Here is a 19,178-nt window from a genome sequence, read left to right on the forward strand (position 1 = left end):
GTTTAATAGATTATGGCACTAACTTTTCAAAAAGATAATTTGACTAAAATTCTTATGATATATTAGAAAAATATATCTCAGAATTTATTTAAAACTATACAAATATCGAATATAACAAAATAAAAATTTGTAAACGTCTATTGTCTTGAAATTAATTAGTTAAGCGTATTGAATGATATTTGTACGTACTTACCTTATTCGATAATAAATAAATGACAGTAAATATTAAAATGAAGACGCACGATGCGCACACGTTATGCGCATATCAATCTTTTGTTTTTCTGTATTCAACAATGTAAAATTTTATATTTAAAATGTAAATATATTAAATCTGTGTATACATGTATATATATATATATATATGTATTATGCATATACGTATGTGTGTATATATACGTATGTTATTCTGACAAGTTCTGATATGTTTTAATATAAAAACTTAACAACAAATTTTAACTCGGTCATAGAAACCTAGACGGCGCAGTAATACATCGATATGAAACCTACCGCGAATGAGTCATGCTTTCGTATTAGTGATACTTCAAAGATTCTACAGAACATTGTTTCTTTGTGTATTATATCATCGTTCTATTTGTTTATATAGGATATATATATTCGTGATTAACAAGTTAAAACATTTTTTTGTATTTTTCAATGTAATATTTAATATTCAATGATTTCAGAATATATATTTTACAATGAATTCAGAACATCGTAAAAGGATTGATTTATATTGTGATATCATAGTACCTAAACTGAATATAATGAAATTATGGCCTAAGTTACTAGAGAATGGGATTTTTAACATTGATGATATTAATATATCTACATGGAAAGTAAATATTATAATTAATTTGTTGGCTTCTTTGTTTATTAAATTCTTTTATTAACTATTTAAAAAAATAATTATTAAAGACGTTAACAGAAAAAGTACGCTTGTTATATTTATTGATCATTCACAGAGGAACTTTGACAAAGAAGAAACTGTTAAAAGCATTTGGTTAACAATTAAAACTAGAGGACCATTTGCATTTCAAAATCTGCTTTTGAGTTTACAACAAAGTGATCATGAAGAATTAGCAGAAATGTTAGATAAACGGACAGATGAAAATACAGAAATAAATGACAATTATTTTTCTCGTATCAAGGATACTGCAGAACCTCTACAAATCAAAGTGAGAAAAGCAAAAGAATTTTCAAGTGGTCCGATTAACAGTATCATTAAAACTTATAGAATGAGAAGTAATCCTCGTGGATTGGTTTTAATCATTACAAATATTGATTATAATCCTAATATACAAAAATCTAGAAAGTCAGCAATACACGATGAAATAAATCTTCAAAAATTGTTTGAAGAAATGGGATTTTCTGTTGAAACATATAGCAATTTGACAGGACAGGTACAGTAATAAATAATAATTATCAAAAATATTATAAGAAAGAGACAGAGAAAGAGAGTAATAAAAAATAGTGTAATAATATTAAAATAATATATTTTAGCATTATCTATAACTAAGTATTTATAGAATTTATGTTTTATTTATTATATTTATATAAATTCATAATTTAATTTTTTCTGTTTATGTAGTTATGAATTTCTTTAATTAAAATTAAATTATAATTAATCTATTTTACAGCAAATTATAGATCGCGTTAAAACATTTTCACAGCGTAAAGATTTACAAAATGTTGACTCTTGCTTTGTAATTATTAGTAGTCATGGTAAAAAAGGAGAAGAGAATTACACGGAAATAGAAGGTGTAGATCATTACTATGAACGTAAATATACAAAAGTCTTTTGTTCAGATATCATAGACTGTTTCACATCAGAAGCTTGTCCTTACTTAGCGGAAAAACCAAAAGTATTTATTTTTCAATTATGTCGGTACGTATGTTTAACAATAAGAATATTTTATTTAGAAGATTATTGAAATAATAATAAATCTTGATATATCATATATATTTAAAATGGCATAAAATTATGTTACTGAGAGAATCTTTTTTAGAGGTGACAAGAGACAAACCATTACACATATACCTGAACAGGTAACGGATTCATCTGACAATCATACAGTTATGAACAATCCTAGATCCATTCTTAAAGAAAAACCAACTAGAAATTATTCCGATTTCTTAATTGCATATGCTACATTACCAGGATATGTTGCCTTTCGAAATAATATAACTGGTAGTTGGTTTATACAAATATTTTGTGAGGTTTTTATGAATTATGCTCATGACCATCATCTGTGTGATTTATTAAAATTAGTAAGTATTAAATATCGAAATAATTAATATATATATATATATGTTTATATATATATGTAATCTAAATATAAATAAATTACGAAAAACTTTTTATATCAATTCATAGGTCGATTCAAGGCTGAAAAATGTGACACATTCTGGTGGTTGTCAAACAGTAGTGGTTGAAACGAAGGGTTTTCATAAATACTGTTTCCTCAATCCTGGCTTTTTTGGGAATGAAAAAAAGCAATAATAATTAAAAATTAATAACAATATATTTTAATGTTAAGTTGTAATAAACATAACAGAGAAATTATTTAAATAATGTTATCTGTAACAAACATATATATTTTATACGGATTTGTGATATAATGCAAAAAAAAAAAAATAAATAAATACTTTATATCTATGAAAAATTGCTATCAATATTTCCAAAGTCAATTCATCTTATTATTAGAAGTTAAAATCACGCGTGAATAATCAGACGTTTTTATTTACATATTTGTTTCATTCAATGATAACATGTAACTATCACGTCCTTATGCATGACGAATTTCCGATTATAATTTTAATAAAGAAACTTTGTTACGATGTTTTATACGACTTAACGTACAGTGAATAAAATCGAACGGGCAAATTGGCATATCGGTAGTTAGGCATAGAATCAAATCAACATGAACACACATCCTCTTAAAATGGCACACACATTGATTTATAATATACGTTTTCTTTTCACAATAATTCCAATGATATTGTTAAATTATGATCGTTATTATATTATATCAAATATAGTTTCGAATATTTTTATATTAGAATATTGAATATTATAATGAAATTAATTTTTATTCAGTATGAATTTTTGATTATTAATTTATTTCAATATAGATAATCAATAAGATATTTATACATGAAACACTACGGTGAAAAGCAAGATTGTAAAGTACAATAAAATGAAATGCTTATTAAACCGTTAAATTTTGTTACCGTACGCTTCAACCGAATGCGTGATTTCAAAGACGTAGTCACAATGTAAAATTCAAATAAGTTGCTTGCAGTGATCAATTCGGAGCGGTACTTTTCAATATGTGGAATTTTTTCTCTTCGTTTATTTTTGTACCCGTGATTTTTTCTATTATTTGCTTACCTAATAACGTAAAATTACTTCCAAATCATGATCGTCGGAATACGATAAGGCGAAGTTTAAAATCAAATATGACTCAAACATCTATTAGTTATAAACGTGAGTAATATAGGATATATATATATATATATATATATATATATATATGTGTGTGTGTAAAATTATAAAATAAATTTTAATTATTTTTTAAGTTGATACTTGGTCAAAATATGACAATCCTGAGGAAGGTATGCATCATGAAGGAGATATTCAAATATTAAATACTCGAAAAACAATCACATCATTTAAAAAATTATTATGGCCAAATGGAATAGTATATTATACTATAGATGAAGCTATTGGTAAATTAATTTTATATATAAGTATTATTATTTATTTATAATTTGTATGAATCAAATAATTTCTTTTCCTAATTAATAAACATAATTTTGAGGATATTTGTATTTTATTATAGAAAACAGTCCGCAACAATTTTCCGTTCTGCAAAAAGCAATGATGATACTAATGGAAAAAACGTGTATTCAATTCCAGCGAATTTATCCAAATGAAAACGGACAATATTCAGTTGAAAGTTGGGTTAATATCGTAGGAAACAAAAGTGGATGTTATTCTGATTTAGGACGTAATTTATTTGGCGGTCCAAGTGTTCTAAATTTAAATGTAAATTTATGTTTTGATATAATAGGTCATGCTCTTCATGAAATGTTACATACATTAGGTGCTTATCATGAACATATGAGACCAGATCGTGATCAACATATTTATATATTGTGGGAAAACATTAGAGAAGGTAATTACCATTATAATAACTCTAGCATTGATTTTAATTTATAGATATTGTAAACAATAGAAAATATCTGATATTTTCATTAGATGAGTATATGTTTATATTTTATTTCTTTTTTATTCCCAGGAACTAAATTTAATTTTAAACTGTTAAATACTAATACAGTAACTGATTATGGATTACCATATGATTATGATAGTATAATGCATTATTCAATGACAGCTTTTTCTAAAAGCAAATCCTTAGCAACAATAATACCCAAGGTACATACACACACACACACACACACACACACACACACACACACACACACACACACACACATATATTTTGTTACTTTACTATTTTTTCCTTCTATATTTCTATGAACTATTTTCATATAGATAAATGGCATGGAAATTGGTCAAAGAGATAGACTATCTTATTATGATGTTAAAAAATTATTAATAACATATAAATGCAGTGCGATATATTACTATAAGAATGAAAGACTGTATAAAGGCGAATATGATAGAATTGAAGTTGGTTCTTCAAATCAAATGAATAATATAAGTGAAATACATGAAATAACAAATATTACAAACTCTGTTACAGAAGTAGGACTAATTATAAATCCTGCAACCTACCACGCATAAAATATTAAATAGAAGAGATAATATAAGCTTATCTACTAATCATTCACAATTAAAATATCACTCAAAAAGTTCAGAATATAATTCTATGCATCTAAACTTTACCATCGTAAATCATCCAATCCATAATTTTTATTGTTATGAATAATTTTTTAAAGGTATAAAGAAAATTAGAAATATTTTTTGAGTATTTTAATTTAATATTCTACACAAATGGATAACACACTTTTTCTTAAATGTAATTCTTAAATGAATTATTATAAATAAATTACGTGATACATATTATTATAAATACCTATCGATCTTTTGTGTAATATGAATCCTTTGTTCTAATATCACTATATTTCGAATGACCTCTTTCTTGTGATGATCTATCATGATATCGAGATTTATGTTTTTTCTTTATGTGACTATCTTTTGATTTATGTTTATGTTTTTTATGTGATTTATAATCTCTAGAACGAGATCTGTGCCTATGTTCACTTCGTTTAGTCTGTTTTGGTCTTTCCTTCGAATCTGATAAACGTTTCTCATATTTCTTATACTTTATAGATTCAGAGTAATTTTTATTTATCGTACTTTCTTGCCGGCGATCATATATCGTATTTATACGTTGACCATTCTTTTCATTCTGAGAGAAGTGAGTAGATGCTGATGGCTTTTCATAACGATTAGTTACAGTTAATTTCTGTTTATCTGAATATGTATTTAAGTCTTGTTCAGAACTATATTCGCTTCTTGTTACAGCAGCATCTTTTTGTTCTAAAATATATTCTGTATATATCTCCATTTGCTGATTTATAACTTCTCTAAGAATTTCTATATGAGATTTCTTATTAGTGTGCACACCTCTATGCTTGGCTCTACGCCTTTTTAAATTGCGTTCTTGTACAAGCATTTCCAAAAGAGACATTTCTTTATTATCTTTATCTTGTGGTTTTCTAAAAGAATGATACAAAAGACTTTAATACAAATAATAAAATAAAAATGTTTATATTCGTTGCTTTATGAAACTTACGGTTTATTTATATCAGCGATATCATGACCTATATCAGGTTTAACGGTATGAGCAATCACATATTCGTACAGTGCCTTCCTCTCATCGCTAGTAAAATCTGAGGTGAGTCTGTCAGATGTATGTGGAATTAATCGTTGACCCAAACCTGGTATAAGTGTCAAGAAAAATTATATAGAAGATAACTGTGATCAATTAAAGAGTATAACAATATTACTTTATACAAGATAAAGAATAATTAATCGAACTGATAGTAATTAAATTATTTTAATAATGGAAAGTATGATCTATTATCGATATATGTACATTCAGCAAAGGATATGAAAAAGGATATATATCGAGTCCGTGCCAAGTATAACATTCATAATCTTCTGGAAAAGATCAAACGATTTAAGATACAAAAAAGCATTGATTTCTGTTTACTTGATCTAGGACCAACCTGTTTTCATTTCTGGATTTTGTTCTTTTGCGTGTCGTAAGATTTCATCTTGTAATTCTTCGTCTATAACATATAATACGTAGAACCGTTAATATACGATTATATTTTAATTGAAACATAATCGATATTGTACATAATCAGAAATTCTATTACACTAACCCAACTGGAGACTCGATGGAGCATTTGGTGGTAAAGCTGATTCTGGAAATGGAATGTTGAATTTTCCATAACCTTCTGCTTTCCATTGACAGGCAGGTAGATGTGTGTCGAGACATTCTTCTGTAATTCGATGTGATGGATCGTATGGACACGTTAAGAAATTTTTATTCTATACAAAAACAATGATCGATTTATATTACTCTAATCCTGGAAATAAATCACAATTGAATAATCTCTATTTCACATACATCACATGATATACTTTCTACTGTCCATCCTAAAGTAGAGGTTATATTGGCGATTTCTTGACTGATATTTTTGTTGAAATCGTTTAATTCCAATAACTGTTTTTTTCTCTCATCCAACGTAGTTCTCAACATTATTATAAATTATTTTAATTCTACGAATATAGTTAAAGTACCAGACCGAAAAACATAATTTAAATTAACTAACTTAATCTGATGTCAAACTATGTAATAATTCCCTTATAGAGGGCGTTATTCTCATTCGTTTGTATATTCGTAATTCAAATGTTTTATTTCAGTAGTTTTATAAAACGTTCGAATATTCAAATCGTTTCGTTAGTTTTTCATATCGTTTTACTTCTTATATGTACAAAATTGTTAAATCATACGACGAAAAGGAAATAAAAGAATTAATCTTAATCGGTATATATTTATTAAGAAACCTTAGAGGAATTGTAAAAGTACGTGAAGTGAAAATAATAATCTAATTATGTGTTATTTGAAGGTTACATAATATTTCGGGAACTCAGAAGCCGTTGGAAGGTAATTTACGCATATATCGAAAGATATCATATTACACTTAATACGATTTATCAAGCTTTGTGATATAATATATAATGATTAAAATGAAATAATGTCTATCTAATGTTTTATCGCTTTTACCAGATCGATGTGATAAACAAGAAATACATGTATAACGCAACGATCTTCGAGCAAAAACATCAAAATAAACGTAAGTACCAAAAATTACGAGTTTTCCAAATAGTTCGAAGACGAGCAATCGTATTTCTTTAATTCTAATTTAAATAAATATTCTTGAGTAGATTGGCTTAAAGGTTTGAATAGCTTATTATTAATGGTTCATTTTTTGATCGAGTCATTTTAAGTTTCTCAATCAAATATTTGAGATTTTCGAGAGTTTCGAATATGATTTTTATAACCTTAAATTGGAATTCGGAGATAATCGAAAGTGCATTTGCGATCGTGGAAATATGGGCGTTGAATAGAAGGTTAGAATAGTTTATGATTTTCGTTATTATTATTTTCGAATGTTTAACGTTGCGACGAAATAATTTGTTTGTTAGTAAAACGACGTACGTATAGCGTAAACGTTTCTCACTCAGTGCAAATTCGAAAATAATTTTAATAATCGCATGCATTTTAATAATTGCGGGAAAATTGTGGATTTACTTACCCGACGTTGGTTTAATCAACAGCGTGGACTAAGACGAACTATTTGTAGTTTGTTTACAAGTCGAGTCTATTGAATTTTCTTTCGACACTGGCGATGATATTGTTGCTATCCAATTCTCAGAAATTTATTGAAAAACATTAGAAACGAAGTAAATATGTTTGGCTTGGTTTTTGTATATTTCCTTCCATATTATTCGACTTAGATAGTTCTGTGTTAGACGTCCATGAAGAAGCATTCACGATCCCGTTAACGCGTGTGAATTTATTTTTCTTAAAATGATATTCCTCTTGCATCGTAAATTTCAGTGTTAGATTCGATTACGAATAATCAAAAATACGTATACGCTGCGTTAGTTTTAATAAGAAGCGGCCAATCAACGTATTTGTTATAAGAATCTGATTGATAAAAGTTGGATTTTGTTTTTAAGAGTGTAAGAGTTTAATTTCTTTAACTTCGTTAGCGATTATTAAAGTATAATATATCTTAAGAAAACGAAATAAAATAAAATAAAACAAATCACTTATCGTTACACAAAACGTTGGAATGGATTGTGCACTGCGACCAGATCGTTGATTGTGATTATTAAATTCAAGGGAATATATGAGTATGTACTCGTTCGTGGTAAATAAAAAAATTCGAGTGACTCGCCATGATCAGTAAAACACATTTAATTACGAGTTTGAACTGCAAGAAAGTTTTTTTGGAGACCAGACACTAACAAATGGTAATCTTCAAAAAATACAAGATGGCTGTCTCCATCGATTGTACATAAATTCGTTATTAACGTGAGACCATGCATTATGTTACTGATAAATTCGAGTCATCGAGTTCGATCACTTAGTTTTTTGATCTTTCATCGATCTGATCGCAAACGAGTGATCTATAGTATGCAACGAGTCTTAAATCGAACTTTTTAGTTCGATGCTGTTACACGTCGGAGATCTTTTAGACGAACTAAACTCACCCTCGTTTTACTTAGCACAGGTAAGATACATTTTTAGACATTTAGTAGAGGGGATTTAATGGCGAGGAGAGCGTATGATTACACGACGATTGGTTAGCTAACGAATTGCCTTGATTCTTCAGTTTACTTTCTCCTAAGATCGGTGGTCTTATGTGTGTGTGTGGTGTGTGTGTTTTTTTTTATGGATTGATCACCTATTTAAACGCCTAAGAATTTCTAAGAAATTCCTAATCCACTATTTTCGAAGAATAAATGATCGTAAAAACTGTTCCGAACAATAGTTTTCTTATTTATCTCGTACATAAGTATATAAGTAATCTGTTACAGATTTTTATATTAGCGAAGTTCGTGCTTTTTAAATGAATATTTTTACGTATCGTATCGTTTGCTTGTACTTCGTGTTTATACGTGTTTTACGTTTGTGATATAAACATTTATTTTTTTCAAATGAATATCTTCTTACAGTTCGAATAGATTCTTTTCTTTTTTTACATATATTATATTATTTAAAAGAAACAAACTCGTAAAGAATCGAGAGTCCGAAAAGCGGTACCTACCTGTATTAAAACTATATCTTCCGCTCTAAACACAAATAAAGCGATGAGCGGATAAAACGATAGAGCGTTCTATCTTTTCTGATAGTATACAGTGCATTGGATATGCGCAGCTTTGGATGTCACGATGATTTATCGGGCCGGAAACGAATTCATGTCCAATTATACGACCAACGAATATCGCGCACAGATCGGTGCGCTCGCTTTGCCATTTATTTTCGCGAATTGTTCAATATACACCGCCATGGTTTGCTAAAGTTTTTTGTGCAGCGATCGCGTGTAATCGTTTTTTTTTTTGTGTTCTTTTTTTATTTTTTTATTTTTTTTTTAGGTTTCTTTTTTTCTTCTTTTTTTTTCTATATAACAGGTCGCCGATAAAATTTCACGATTTGCACCACTGATTGACAATCATACGGTATTCTACTCGGTCGGCGGACTCGACAGTTCTAGTGTGAATTTTTTTTATTTCGACGAGTGTCAGAAAAATTTTTTTTCTACGATCGAAGTTTCGTTTCCATTGACTCTTAGCCTCTTCTATTCGATATTAAGCTTTTATGAAAGTTGTTTTGAACGTTCAATCGTTTCGATCTAGATGGGTTTTCCACACCTAACCTTAATTAGGCTCGTACTATTCGACGAGTCATATCTGCTGAGAACTACAAATAATTATTATTGTCACGTCGGACGTGCATCATTCGGAAAACCGGTTAATCCGGTTAACGCGAAGCCTCCCGGCGATCGAGAGGCGCTCTCGGTAAAAGGCCATCGCGATAAACATGTCCAATTTTTACTTAAGTTACCCGCAGCGCTCTTGGATTAAGTTCGCTTCGTACGTTACATCGCGAATGATTTTATTTAAGGTCCCTCACGGTCGTTTCTCAAAGTGTTCTCTCACGCGTTTCTCCGTTATTAAAAATGAGACAAAATGATGCTCGATGTCGAGCCGGTAGGATTTGTCGATCATCGAGGTTCTTTTCGTTCCGACTAACAAGGTACCTCTTTTTTGGCTTTATTATGAGCAAAAGCGATCGGTAAAATCGAGAAGTCGATGGCGAAGTTAACGAGTTTGCAGAAAGTTTATATATCTATATTGTCGACGTCTTAAATATAAGTACATATATATACACACCTATATATAGATAGGGATAATCGTATACACGTCATAAGTATATATACCACTTATATATACAATATATGTATATATATATATATATATATACATACATACAAATACATACGTAAATACATAAATCACACTGGCAAGGGTAAGAAAGACCGAGAACACGATAAGCTTCTCCGACTTAACTAGTTAACGATAAAAAGAGCGAAAAGACTAATCGGCACGCGTCGTGGTCCATGAATCAAAGATGTAGCGTCGGCATGGAAAGACAAGACGGAGTGATTTTTTTTCACGCGCGAAGAAGAAGAGTGATGAGTAGAGGAGGAGTGAAGGGGTGAGTAGTTAAAGGAGAGAGGGATGGATAGAACTCGCGTGCGAATCGCGAATACGTCCTTTTCGTCGCGGTAAACGCGAGCAGACGAGAGAAGAGATAGAGAGAAAGAGAGAGAGAGAGAAAGATAGGTAAAAGAGATAGAGAGAGAAAGATAGATAGGCAAAAGAGAGAGAAAGAGAGAGAGAGAGAGAGAGAGAGATAGGAGAGGGAAGAGAACGAAATGGCTCTCGGCTGCCGCTACCAGACAAAGAAGCCCGTCAAGCACGATGATGGACGCCTTCATGAACGACCCTACGGAGCCCCGTACATCACTTTTATTACCGCCGTCCTCATTTTCATATTTCATATTTACATTTCTAGACCGCCGTAAATCAGCGAATTTATGGGTAATTAGGCCTTTGTGCCGCGTGGACCCACCGAGTCAGTCGTAGAGAGATCGGGGGTGGAGCAAGCCTCCCCCTTCCCTTTCTCCTCTTCTTTCTCCTCCTCCTCCTCCTCCTCCTCCTCCTCCCCCTCCACCCTATCGCAGAGAGCGTCGCTTATCGAACGATATGGTACTCTCCTCTTGGCTTATTTCGCGACTCGAAACTACCCTTCCTCTTTCTCTCTCTCTCTCTCTCTCTCTCTCTCTCTCTCTCTCTCTCTCTCTCTTTCTTTTCTCACGACCACCTTCATCCTCTTCCTCTATATTACCACCATCTCCCTTTCGAAATCAGAAACAAGGAAAATGACTCTCTTTCTTCCTTTTCTTTCTTCTCGAGAGGATTTCAAAGTTCGGACTCGGAGTATCTTTGGAACCTGGATCTAAAGAAGATTGGGCCGGTAGATTCGGATTTATTTAGCCCGTACTTTGTGTGGAAGTTCTGTCTAACGAGGGATTCTTTCTCAACTTCCAGTGTGGATTTCCGGGTGATGGTAACTAACTATGTAGAGTAGTAGTTTCTTTTGAAAAGATTCTATCTATACGAAAGCCCTAATAGTATTTATTTCGAAGTAGATGTAAACATGTTGTAAAATTTATGTCGTCCGAAGAATCGTCCCTTCTTCTGATTTTCTAATGGATTAAGAGGAGAAAAAGGAAAATGATATTCCATGTGGTAATTATACGAAAGAGACGCGTTGGACGCGTTACCCTGTCATAAAGATCCTCGTTAATACTTAACAGTACGTTTTAATGGGGCACGCAGGTGCGAGTACATCTTGTCGTCTACTTTCCATTCTCGTCGCGTACGTTAAGTATCTGATAATGATGGTTTACAATGAAATGGCCAAGTTTCTTTCCATCCATTACTTACCCATACTCCGTTACTTCTTCTTCACAACGTTCATCCTAATTGTTGATGGTTAACAACGTCGATGCACACGTTCAAACTCGGTTTCCCCATAACGTTATTTAACGTTCTTTGCGTCGTAATAATCGTACAGTGGTTTAATAAGATTATTAGGATAAAGTATTTTTAATAATAACACGCTCACCGTGAAGCTTAATTATCTTAATCCGTCGACTCTGGTTTGTATCGCATTATTAACTAATTTTGATTTTTCACCGTATTCGTGCTCATCTTGAGAGAGAGAGAGAGAGGGGGGGGGAGAGAAGAAGAAGAAGAACTTCTTTTAATATCATTTTGAAAATTTCCATTTGTAGTATACATACTAACTTCTGCGTCTGAAAACAAGAGGAGCAAAGAGAAATATTCTCTTATCTTTATTGTCTTATAGTTTGGGACAAGTTACTTTCAAGAACAGAAGTATCGAAAGTCTGAGCGTAGCAACCATGTACTACACTTTAGCGGCGGAAGTTTAAAATTTTCTTTGATTTTATTCTCAAGCGGTGTAGCATTTCGAGGATTCCAATGGTTGTAAATAATATAAACTAGAGATCTTTTTTCTTTTCTTTCTTTCTTTTTTTTTTTTTTTTTCAAATGTGATGTTAAAATACGATAGACGGTAATAATAATTTTTGTGAAAATAAAGAATTTTACTTCGATAGCAATTAAAGAGGATATTTATATATTTATATTTATATATATGCATACGTATACTGTTAATGGCATATCGTAGAAACTCATTAAGTTAGTTTAATTTTAATGAAATCGAAATATGTTGAGGTTATTATAACCTAGTTTCTGTGAGTCATAAGGCGATCCGTCCCTGCTTTGTAGTTTATAGAACTTGCAGTGAAATGGTACGTGCACGACAAGCCGGCGACTGGTGGAAGCTGTTAGTTCGCTTCATATCTTAATGAGACCAGCTTGTCGTTTAAACTCTACCTACCCGAAAGGGTGCCTGAGACGTGCAAATCAGAGGAGAGATTCTCCCTAAACCCTTTAATTAGTGCTCATAAATTGTGACGATATAAGTCGATAATGCTCTTTGTGGTTAATTTATGCTATCTTATTACAAACATACGTACCAAGAGGAATTCCTGAATTATTTCAAATCATCGATGTTTTTCTTCAAGCAGTTATAGTGTTGAATAGCAAATGCATTTACAGATAGATATCATATAAACTCGATTAGATATATTTTTTACGGAATATAAGAGATAAATAATAAACGTATAAAATGATTATTCTTCAAGCATTTCAGATTTTCGTGATTTAATATCAGCGAGTTTTCATAAATTAGAAAAGTGGAATTAAAAAGTGGAATAAAAACAAAAAATGAAAGAAAGGAATATACGAGTATTTGAAAAAAATCAAAGTGCGTAAAGATGGTGAAACATTTCTAAGGAGTAGACGTAATGTGCGTATATTTACTTTAGTACCCACCTGTTGCGGTAACCCAGTTTCTTACGCACACTTACGGCAAACTTTTTAAACTTAGCGGCAATCCTTTTAAGTTCTTTAACATTACATGATATTTAAAAGAATTGAGTTAATGCACAAGTGCGAACATTTGTTTTTTTTTTCTTTTTTTTTTTTTTAGATTTTAAATAATTTATAACATTCATAAGTTTCACGTACCCATGTAATTTCGTCTAATAGAAAAATCTTTCCTCTGATAGGAAAATCTTTCGTCTTGCAAAATCAATAATTCCGTTCTTCTTTCTTAATACCTTGTCAACGAGAAACAGCGATTATTATTTTTATTTTAATTTAAGATCCACGAGATTTTTAATATTTACTTTTGCATTCAATGATAAATTGCGATCAATTTATTTCCGTCATATGCCTTTCACGAGTAAAGTAAAATTTATATTGTTTAATATTATTATTTCGACGAAATTGATTATAATTTATAAATATAGTATCAACAGAAACGATGAGCGTGAAGTTTCATAGAATTCTCAATAGATGGCATCCCGATGCAACGCTGCAATTGCAGAACTTTGTCTATCCTTGAATTTAGAATATATATATATATATATATATATATATATATATATATATATATATATACACACTTTCTTCTTTGTTTTAGAAATCATTGCAATTTAATAATCAAATAATAATGCAATGACGAAGATAGAGAGCTCTAAAATTCGATTGGTCTATCTAAACATTTCATTTCCATAGCCATGTTATATTTGCGTATAACGTATCGTGAATAATTTATCGGATTTAATACCAATATAGAATAGAATATATCTTGGAATAATTATTAGAAATTCACTTTTCATTCTCGTTCGTATCGTATCTCAAATCTCTCTCGGACTGATTCACCCATAACAGAATTCGAACAAGTTAGCAAAGTAGCGGAGACATAAACAAGAGAGGATATCGGCTTCGTATTTCCTCGAAGTAGAAACCACCGAGTCCGATCGAATTCGCAGCTTGCATTAGCATACAATCGCCAGTTGCATTCGATCTCGCGCTCTGCATCTGCGTTGCACGCATTTCCTTCCGTCCCTTTCGTTCGTTCTGTCCCTACTCTTAATGGCGGGGAACACGTTAATTCATTGTATGTTTAATATGGAAGTGACCGTTCCAAGAGCACGATTCGTTCAATTCTGTTTCGCTTTTTTTCTTGTTTTTTTTTTTTTTTTTTATCTCGTTTTTTTCTTTTTTCCTTTTGGTTACAACGAAGGAAAGACGAATGACAGAAAAATAGAGAGAAAATGGGCGAGCGAGAGAGAAAGAAAGAGTCAAGAGTATAGAAGAGAGACAGACAGATAGAGACAGAGATAGAGATAGAGATAGAGATAGAGAGAGATAGAGAGTGAGAGAATGAGAGAAACAGAAAGAGAGAAAGAGAGAGAGAGAGAGAGAGAGAGAGAGAGAGAGAGAGAGAAAGAGATAAAGTAACGAGACAACACAGACATGGCGCGACGCGTCATAGCACGTGCACGTGCATTGATACCGATATTTATGTTCGCCAGTTAATCATGTCAAAATCGTTTGATTTGTCGTTGGCTTTTATGGAGGGGAATTAAAACGTTCATTTCGCCACAGACACTCGCCAACAGTGACCGTTCCGTTGGTGTCGCTCGTTCTACGTTACTATCGTAACGTGAGTTATTCTCTCGACAGTTTTCACGGAAGCGAAGAGAGGGATCGTGCCGTTTTTGATAGCGAAAGGAGCTTTTTGGAAAATTAGCCTTCCTCGATCACCCGCCCGCTCGCCTCGTCCTCCAACGTCCACGCCAATCTCCAACGTGTAATTAAAATATTTTCTTTCGTTTTTTTCATTTTCTTTTTCTTTTTTTCTTTTTTCTTTTTAGCCTTCTATTTCCGCTTTTCTCTTTTTCCTTTCTTTTTGTTTTTTTATTTTATTTCGCGCTAACTCCATCGATCTGTAATTCGTATCAACGGAAAGGCTTGTTTTTTGTACAACGAACATAATGCTTTTTGTTGTACATGTTTTTTTTTTATATTACAAGAATTATAGTTTTCGTTTGAAAAATAAGAACTTGTACGGTTCGTGCGTTAAGAAAAACAAATTGTTTCCTTTTAATATGAGTAGGTACATTGATGCATATCGAGTCGAAGAAAGAATTGCTTTCAATCTACTATTTCTTATAAAAGTCCCCTTTACTTTCTTATCTCGGTGAGGTTTCGAGAAAAGAAATACTTTGATGAAAGACTCACGTACGGATGGTATTGTCGTCCGGGTTCAGTAATATACATAAAGCTTTATTGCCATCGTCTCTGGAAACTTCGCTGATTGTATTACCGAACGAGACTCGTATCTGTTGTCGTGGCAATTCTCGAGGTGACCTGATCTATCCCTGTCTGCTTGTTCTATTATATTTTTTCTTTGCACTGTTTCTTGCAAGGTCAGCAACGGTTTCCTTTTTTCTTCTTTTCTTTCTTTTATATATTTCTTTCCTTTTTTCTTAATTTCATAAAAATCGTCGTTTTATAACATATCTTTGAAAAAATTGATGCTAGTGAAAACCAATCGGAGTATTAGAAACTGAACTTTTATTATATAGTTCTCGATCAGAAAGACGTTGTTAATAAACGAAAGGTGAAGTTTAACTATTTAGATCACGTCGAGTCTTCTTATTCGTTCTTCCTTTGCACAGGGAGAACCGAAGGTAGTAGTCGACTAATTAATTGACGTCTATTGCCTTTGTAGACGAGACGTCAGAACTCGAAGACGGACGCCGCGAGGCTGGCGTTTGCGGCAATGTTGTGTCGGGAGAACCTTTGTCGTATCGAATCCTACCTTCTCTAAGCTCTTCGAAGAAGATCACTTTGACGTTCAAAGCTTAACGACGACGTCGATCTTCAACTTTCGTTAATAGACGTTAGGACATACTTTTGTGACGCATGTACACGCAGGCAAATTAATATAATCAGAGAGTTCCTTTGTAAAATAGAAACTTGATAGAGAAACAAAGATAGTAAGGAGAAAGTAACGATTAGGAGTAAAACGATTAGGAGCCGATAAAAATAACAAGATCTAATCGATTAAGTAAGCACGATAGATAACTACGAGGAGAAGTACGAGAAGAACTCGAAACAGAGTCCTTTCGTGGTCGTGGACGAATGGTGCACCTGTCAAGGAAGTATTCAAGCGAAGAAGATCAACGCGCGAATTCTCACGACGAGGACAAAGTTAGTCGGTGGACAGTAAGGAGGGTCCCTAGTGGATCGACAGGCGTCCATCAAGGTGCTTGCTTGTACGTAAGAAGAACATTCAAAGAGAAGGATGAGGTAACGGTAAGAAGAAGAGGGACAGCGAAAGAGAGAAAAAGAGAAAGAAGGGAGCTCAAAGACGGAGGAAGTTGTAGTTCGAAAAGGAAGGAGACGGAAGGCTGACGAGCTGCTTGGCTCTTCTTCTTTACCCTTGGGACCGAAGAGAGATAGAAGATAAAGAGAAAGAGAAAGAGAAAGAAAAAGAGAGAAGGATTGATGGAAAGAGAGGAGAACAAAGGAGGAAATGAGGGAGATAGAGAAGCACCGGAAAGGAGTGAAAAGAGAGGAAGAGAGAGAGAGAGAGAGAGAGAGAAGAGAGAAAAGGTGGGGAGCTCGAGAAAGGGATGGAAGAGCGAAGGCGGCGGAGGCAGAAGCAGCCGGCATCAGCTCGGTCCGCGCGCTTCTATCACGTCGGGCGAACGGGCGGACAGCTCGGAGGCGATTTGTCTTTCATTTCGGGCTAATTTATTGCGCCCAGGCAGCTTTCTTTCTCTGTCCTTCCTTCTTTCTTTCTTTCTTTCTCTCGTCCTGCGCTGAGCGTCTCCCTTTCTCCATCTTTCTCTTTCTTTCTCCATGTCTCTCTCTCTCTCTCTCTTCGTCTTTCTGTCTTTCTCTCTCTTACTCTCTCTTTCTCTCTCTCTCTCTCTCTCTCTTTCTCTCTCTCTCTCTCTCTCTCTCTCTCTCTCTAGCGCTATTCTCGACTCCGCACCATTCAGCCACGCCCCACCCAACTAATGTCCCACATAAAACTTGGTATCAGCGATCCTCAAACGGGGATTTACAATCCCTTCAAGCGCCGCTGTCACGATAAATCCTCGAGGGCGACGTCGATATATCTCGCGCGCGAATACTTCTGTCCCTAATGGATACCCCCTTGGTACCATACAAGCTCGTCGTTGGAGTCGAAACCAGTCGGGATCCTTCGTATATCCGTAACCGAGTCGAAAACCCCTACGTGTCCCTCCACGACGATCGACGGACGACGACGAATGCATCCTAACGATCTCTCTCTTCGTCTTCTTCTTCTTCTTCTTTTCCTTCTTCTCTTGATTTCTCGCTCGCGAAAACGACTCTCCCTTTTTCCATCTCTCTTATCAGTTCTCGATTTAATTTCTAAATAATTTTTCGTTCGAAGTAGTCGGGTACAATCGATGATCCAGATAAAAGGGAACATCGTACGTTATCGTTGTTACTTTTTACCGATAACTTTCGCATAGATAAAGAATATATATATATATATACATATATATGTGTGTATATATATATATATATATATATATATATATATATAAAAGAAAAAATAGAAAAGCAGAGGAGAAGACCTACGTGGAAAACGCATTATCGGGGTTATAACAGCATCCTATTAGACCACTCGTCGCAGACAGTTAATAAGGGTAAAAGCGCGCGTTCGCGCAATTAAGAGCGGTAATAAGCGCCTTAAAGCCAATAAGATGTTTCCTAATGGGACAAGCTAACAGCGTCGGACCAATTATCCGAGGGCGTATTAAAATGCGCGTAAAGAAGGAGGGAACATATATAGGTGGACTTTAACATCGTCGCGGCATCTACTCTCGTATACGCCCAACCGATTTCCTAGATGATCTCGATTACGTGAGTATCAGGAGAAAGAGAAAGAAAAGTATAAGGCATCGGTACTTAAGGAAAAAGAAAAAGATATTCTTGCCGGGCGATATCTCGAAACGTTTAAGCACCGCTAATCCTCAAACGATGTTGGTTTCGTACCTCGCGCGTACACGTACCTTTCGATTCCATTAAAACGAAAGGCGCTCTAGAGTAGTCCACTGCAATGCTTTCTCCTTTTTTCTGTCTTTCTCTGTTATTCTCTGTTGGGTCACCATCTTTAAAAAGAAAGAGGAAGAGAAAGAGAGAGAAAGAGAAAGGTCACGGAACTCTCATTCCTCGTGGTTCGTTTATGCGACCCGTTTACGCGTTAGACTTTACTTCTTTTCTCTTTCTCTGTTTTTTGTTTTTCTCATTTTTTTCTCCCTCTATTTCGTTGTTCGAACGACGACAATATGAATATGGAGGAGAGCGCCTCTATAATGCCACTCTCTTGTTTCGCGATCGTCTTTAAACAACGAAGAGGTGTAGGGAAGGATGGCGTAAGAGTTAGAAAGAGAAAGAGGGTAAAGGGAGAGAAAGAGAGAGAGAGTGTGTATAACGAAGAAGGGGGATATAACGAAAGAGAAAAGGGGAAGAAACAGTAAGAGAGAGAGAGAGAGAGAGAGAGAGAGAGAGA

General features: G+C 33.3%; 3 protein-coding genes and 1 long non-coding RNA gene across 5 annotated transcripts in view; 3 read left to right on the forward strand and 1 right to left on the reverse strand.

The window, feature by feature from the left end:
* The first annotated feature begins 504 nt into the window (after positions 1-504).
* Positions 505-2,607, forward strand: LOC122636497 (caspase Dronc-like). The gene is made up of 6 exons (XM_043827765.1): positions 505-572; positions 684-836; positions 963-1,400; positions 1,638-1,885; positions 2,007-2,268; positions 2,375-2,607. Exons 1-6 carry the CDS (start codon positions 513-515, stop codon positions 2,498-2,500), a joined length of 1,287 nt encoding a protein of 428 aa, XP_043683700.1. The 5' UTR covers positions 505-512; the 3' UTR covers positions 2,501-2,607.
* A 158-nt stretch (positions 2,608-2,765) lies between these two features.
* Positions 2,766-4,984, forward strand: LOC122636499 (astacin-like metalloprotease toxin 5). 2 transcript variants are annotated; one of them, XM_043827767.1, is made up of 5 exons: positions 2,766-3,487; positions 3,580-3,729; positions 3,843-4,178; positions 4,302-4,438; positions 4,559-4,984. In XM_043827767.1, exons 1-5 carry the CDS (start codon positions 3,331-3,333, stop codon positions 4,808-4,810), a joined length of 1,032 nt encoding a protein of 343 aa, XP_043683702.1. In that variant the 5' UTR covers positions 2,766-3,330; the 3' UTR covers positions 4,811-4,984. The 2 variants fall into 2 exon arrangements, with proteins under 2 accessions (XP_043683702.1, XP_043683703.1); XM_043827768.1 differs by having other exon boundaries at positions 4,302-4,444; positions 4,491-4,694.
* LOC122636498 (U11/U12 small nuclear ribonucleoprotein 48 kDa protein-like) lies at positions 4,985-6,910 on the reverse strand. The gene is made up of 5 exons (XM_043827766.1): positions 6,669-6,910; positions 6,421-6,589; positions 6,262-6,324; positions 5,826-5,970; positions 4,985-5,748 (listed from the first exon to the last, which is right to left on the reverse strand). The coding sequence occupies exons 1-5, from the start codon at positions 6,798-6,800 to the stop codon at positions 5,103-5,105; spliced, it is 1,155 nt and encodes a 384-aa protein (XP_043683701.1). The 5' UTR covers positions 6,801-6,910; the 3' UTR covers positions 4,985-5,102.
* A 211-nt stretch (positions 6,911-7,121) lies between these two features.
* The window catches only part of LOC122636597, a 104,685-nt gene continuing 92,628 nt past the window's right edge, over positions 7,122-19,178 (forward strand). Inside the window, exons 1-2 of the long non-coding RNA XR_006328993.1 lie at positions 7,122-7,208; positions 7,332-7,398. This is a non-coding gene — a long non-coding RNA (uncharacterized LOC122636597). The remainder of the gene's footprint in view (positions 7,209-7,331; positions 7,399-19,178) is intronic.

This window comes from Vespula pensylvanica, chromosome 22 (assembly GCF_014466175.1).
Source record: "Vespula pensylvanica isolate Volc-1 chromosome 22, ASM1446617v1, whole genome shotgun sequence".
Lineage (NCBI taxonomy): Eukaryota > Metazoa > Arthropoda > Insecta > Hymenoptera > Vespidae > Vespula > Vespula pensylvanica.

Excerpts from the sequence above, each read along its gene's own strand:
- LOC122636498 (XM_043827766.1), bottom strand. The coding sequence starts at position 6,800 with ATGTTGAGAACTACGTTGGATGAGAGAAAAAAACAGTTATTGGAATTA. Across the intron at positions 6,590-6,668 it reads TAGAAAGTATATCATGTGAT|AATAAAAATTTCTTAACGTG; the intron begins GTATGTGAAATA and ends GTTTTTGTATAG. Across the intron at positions 5,971-6,261 it reads AAATCCAGAAATGAAAACAG|GTTTGGGTCAACGATTAATT; the intron begins GTTGGTCCTAGA and ends CACTTATACCAG.
- LOC122636499 (XM_043827767.1), top strand. The coding sequence starts at position 3,331 with ATGTGGAATTTTTTCTCTTCGTTTATTTTTGTACCCGTGATTTTTTCT. Across the intron at positions 3,730-3,842 it reads TACTATAGATGAAGCTATTG|AAAACAGTCCGCAACAATTT; the intron begins GTAAATTAATTT and ends ATTTTATTATAG. Across the intron at positions 4,439-4,558 it reads TAGCAACAATAATACCCAAG|ATAAATGGCATGGAAATTGG; the intron begins GTACATACACAC and ends ATTTTCATATAG.
- LOC122636497 (XM_043827765.1), top strand. The coding sequence starts at position 513 with ATGAGTCATGCTTTCGTATTAGTGATACTTCAAAGATTCTACAGAACA. Across the intron at positions 1,401-1,637 it reads ATAGCAATTTGACAGGACAG|CAAATTATAGATCGCGTTAA; the intron begins GTACAGTAATAA and ends TCTATTTTACAG. Across the intron at positions 1,886-2,006 it reads TTTATTTTTCAATTATGTCG|AGGTGACAAGAGACAAACCA; the intron begins GTACGTATGTTT and ends AATCTTTTTTAG.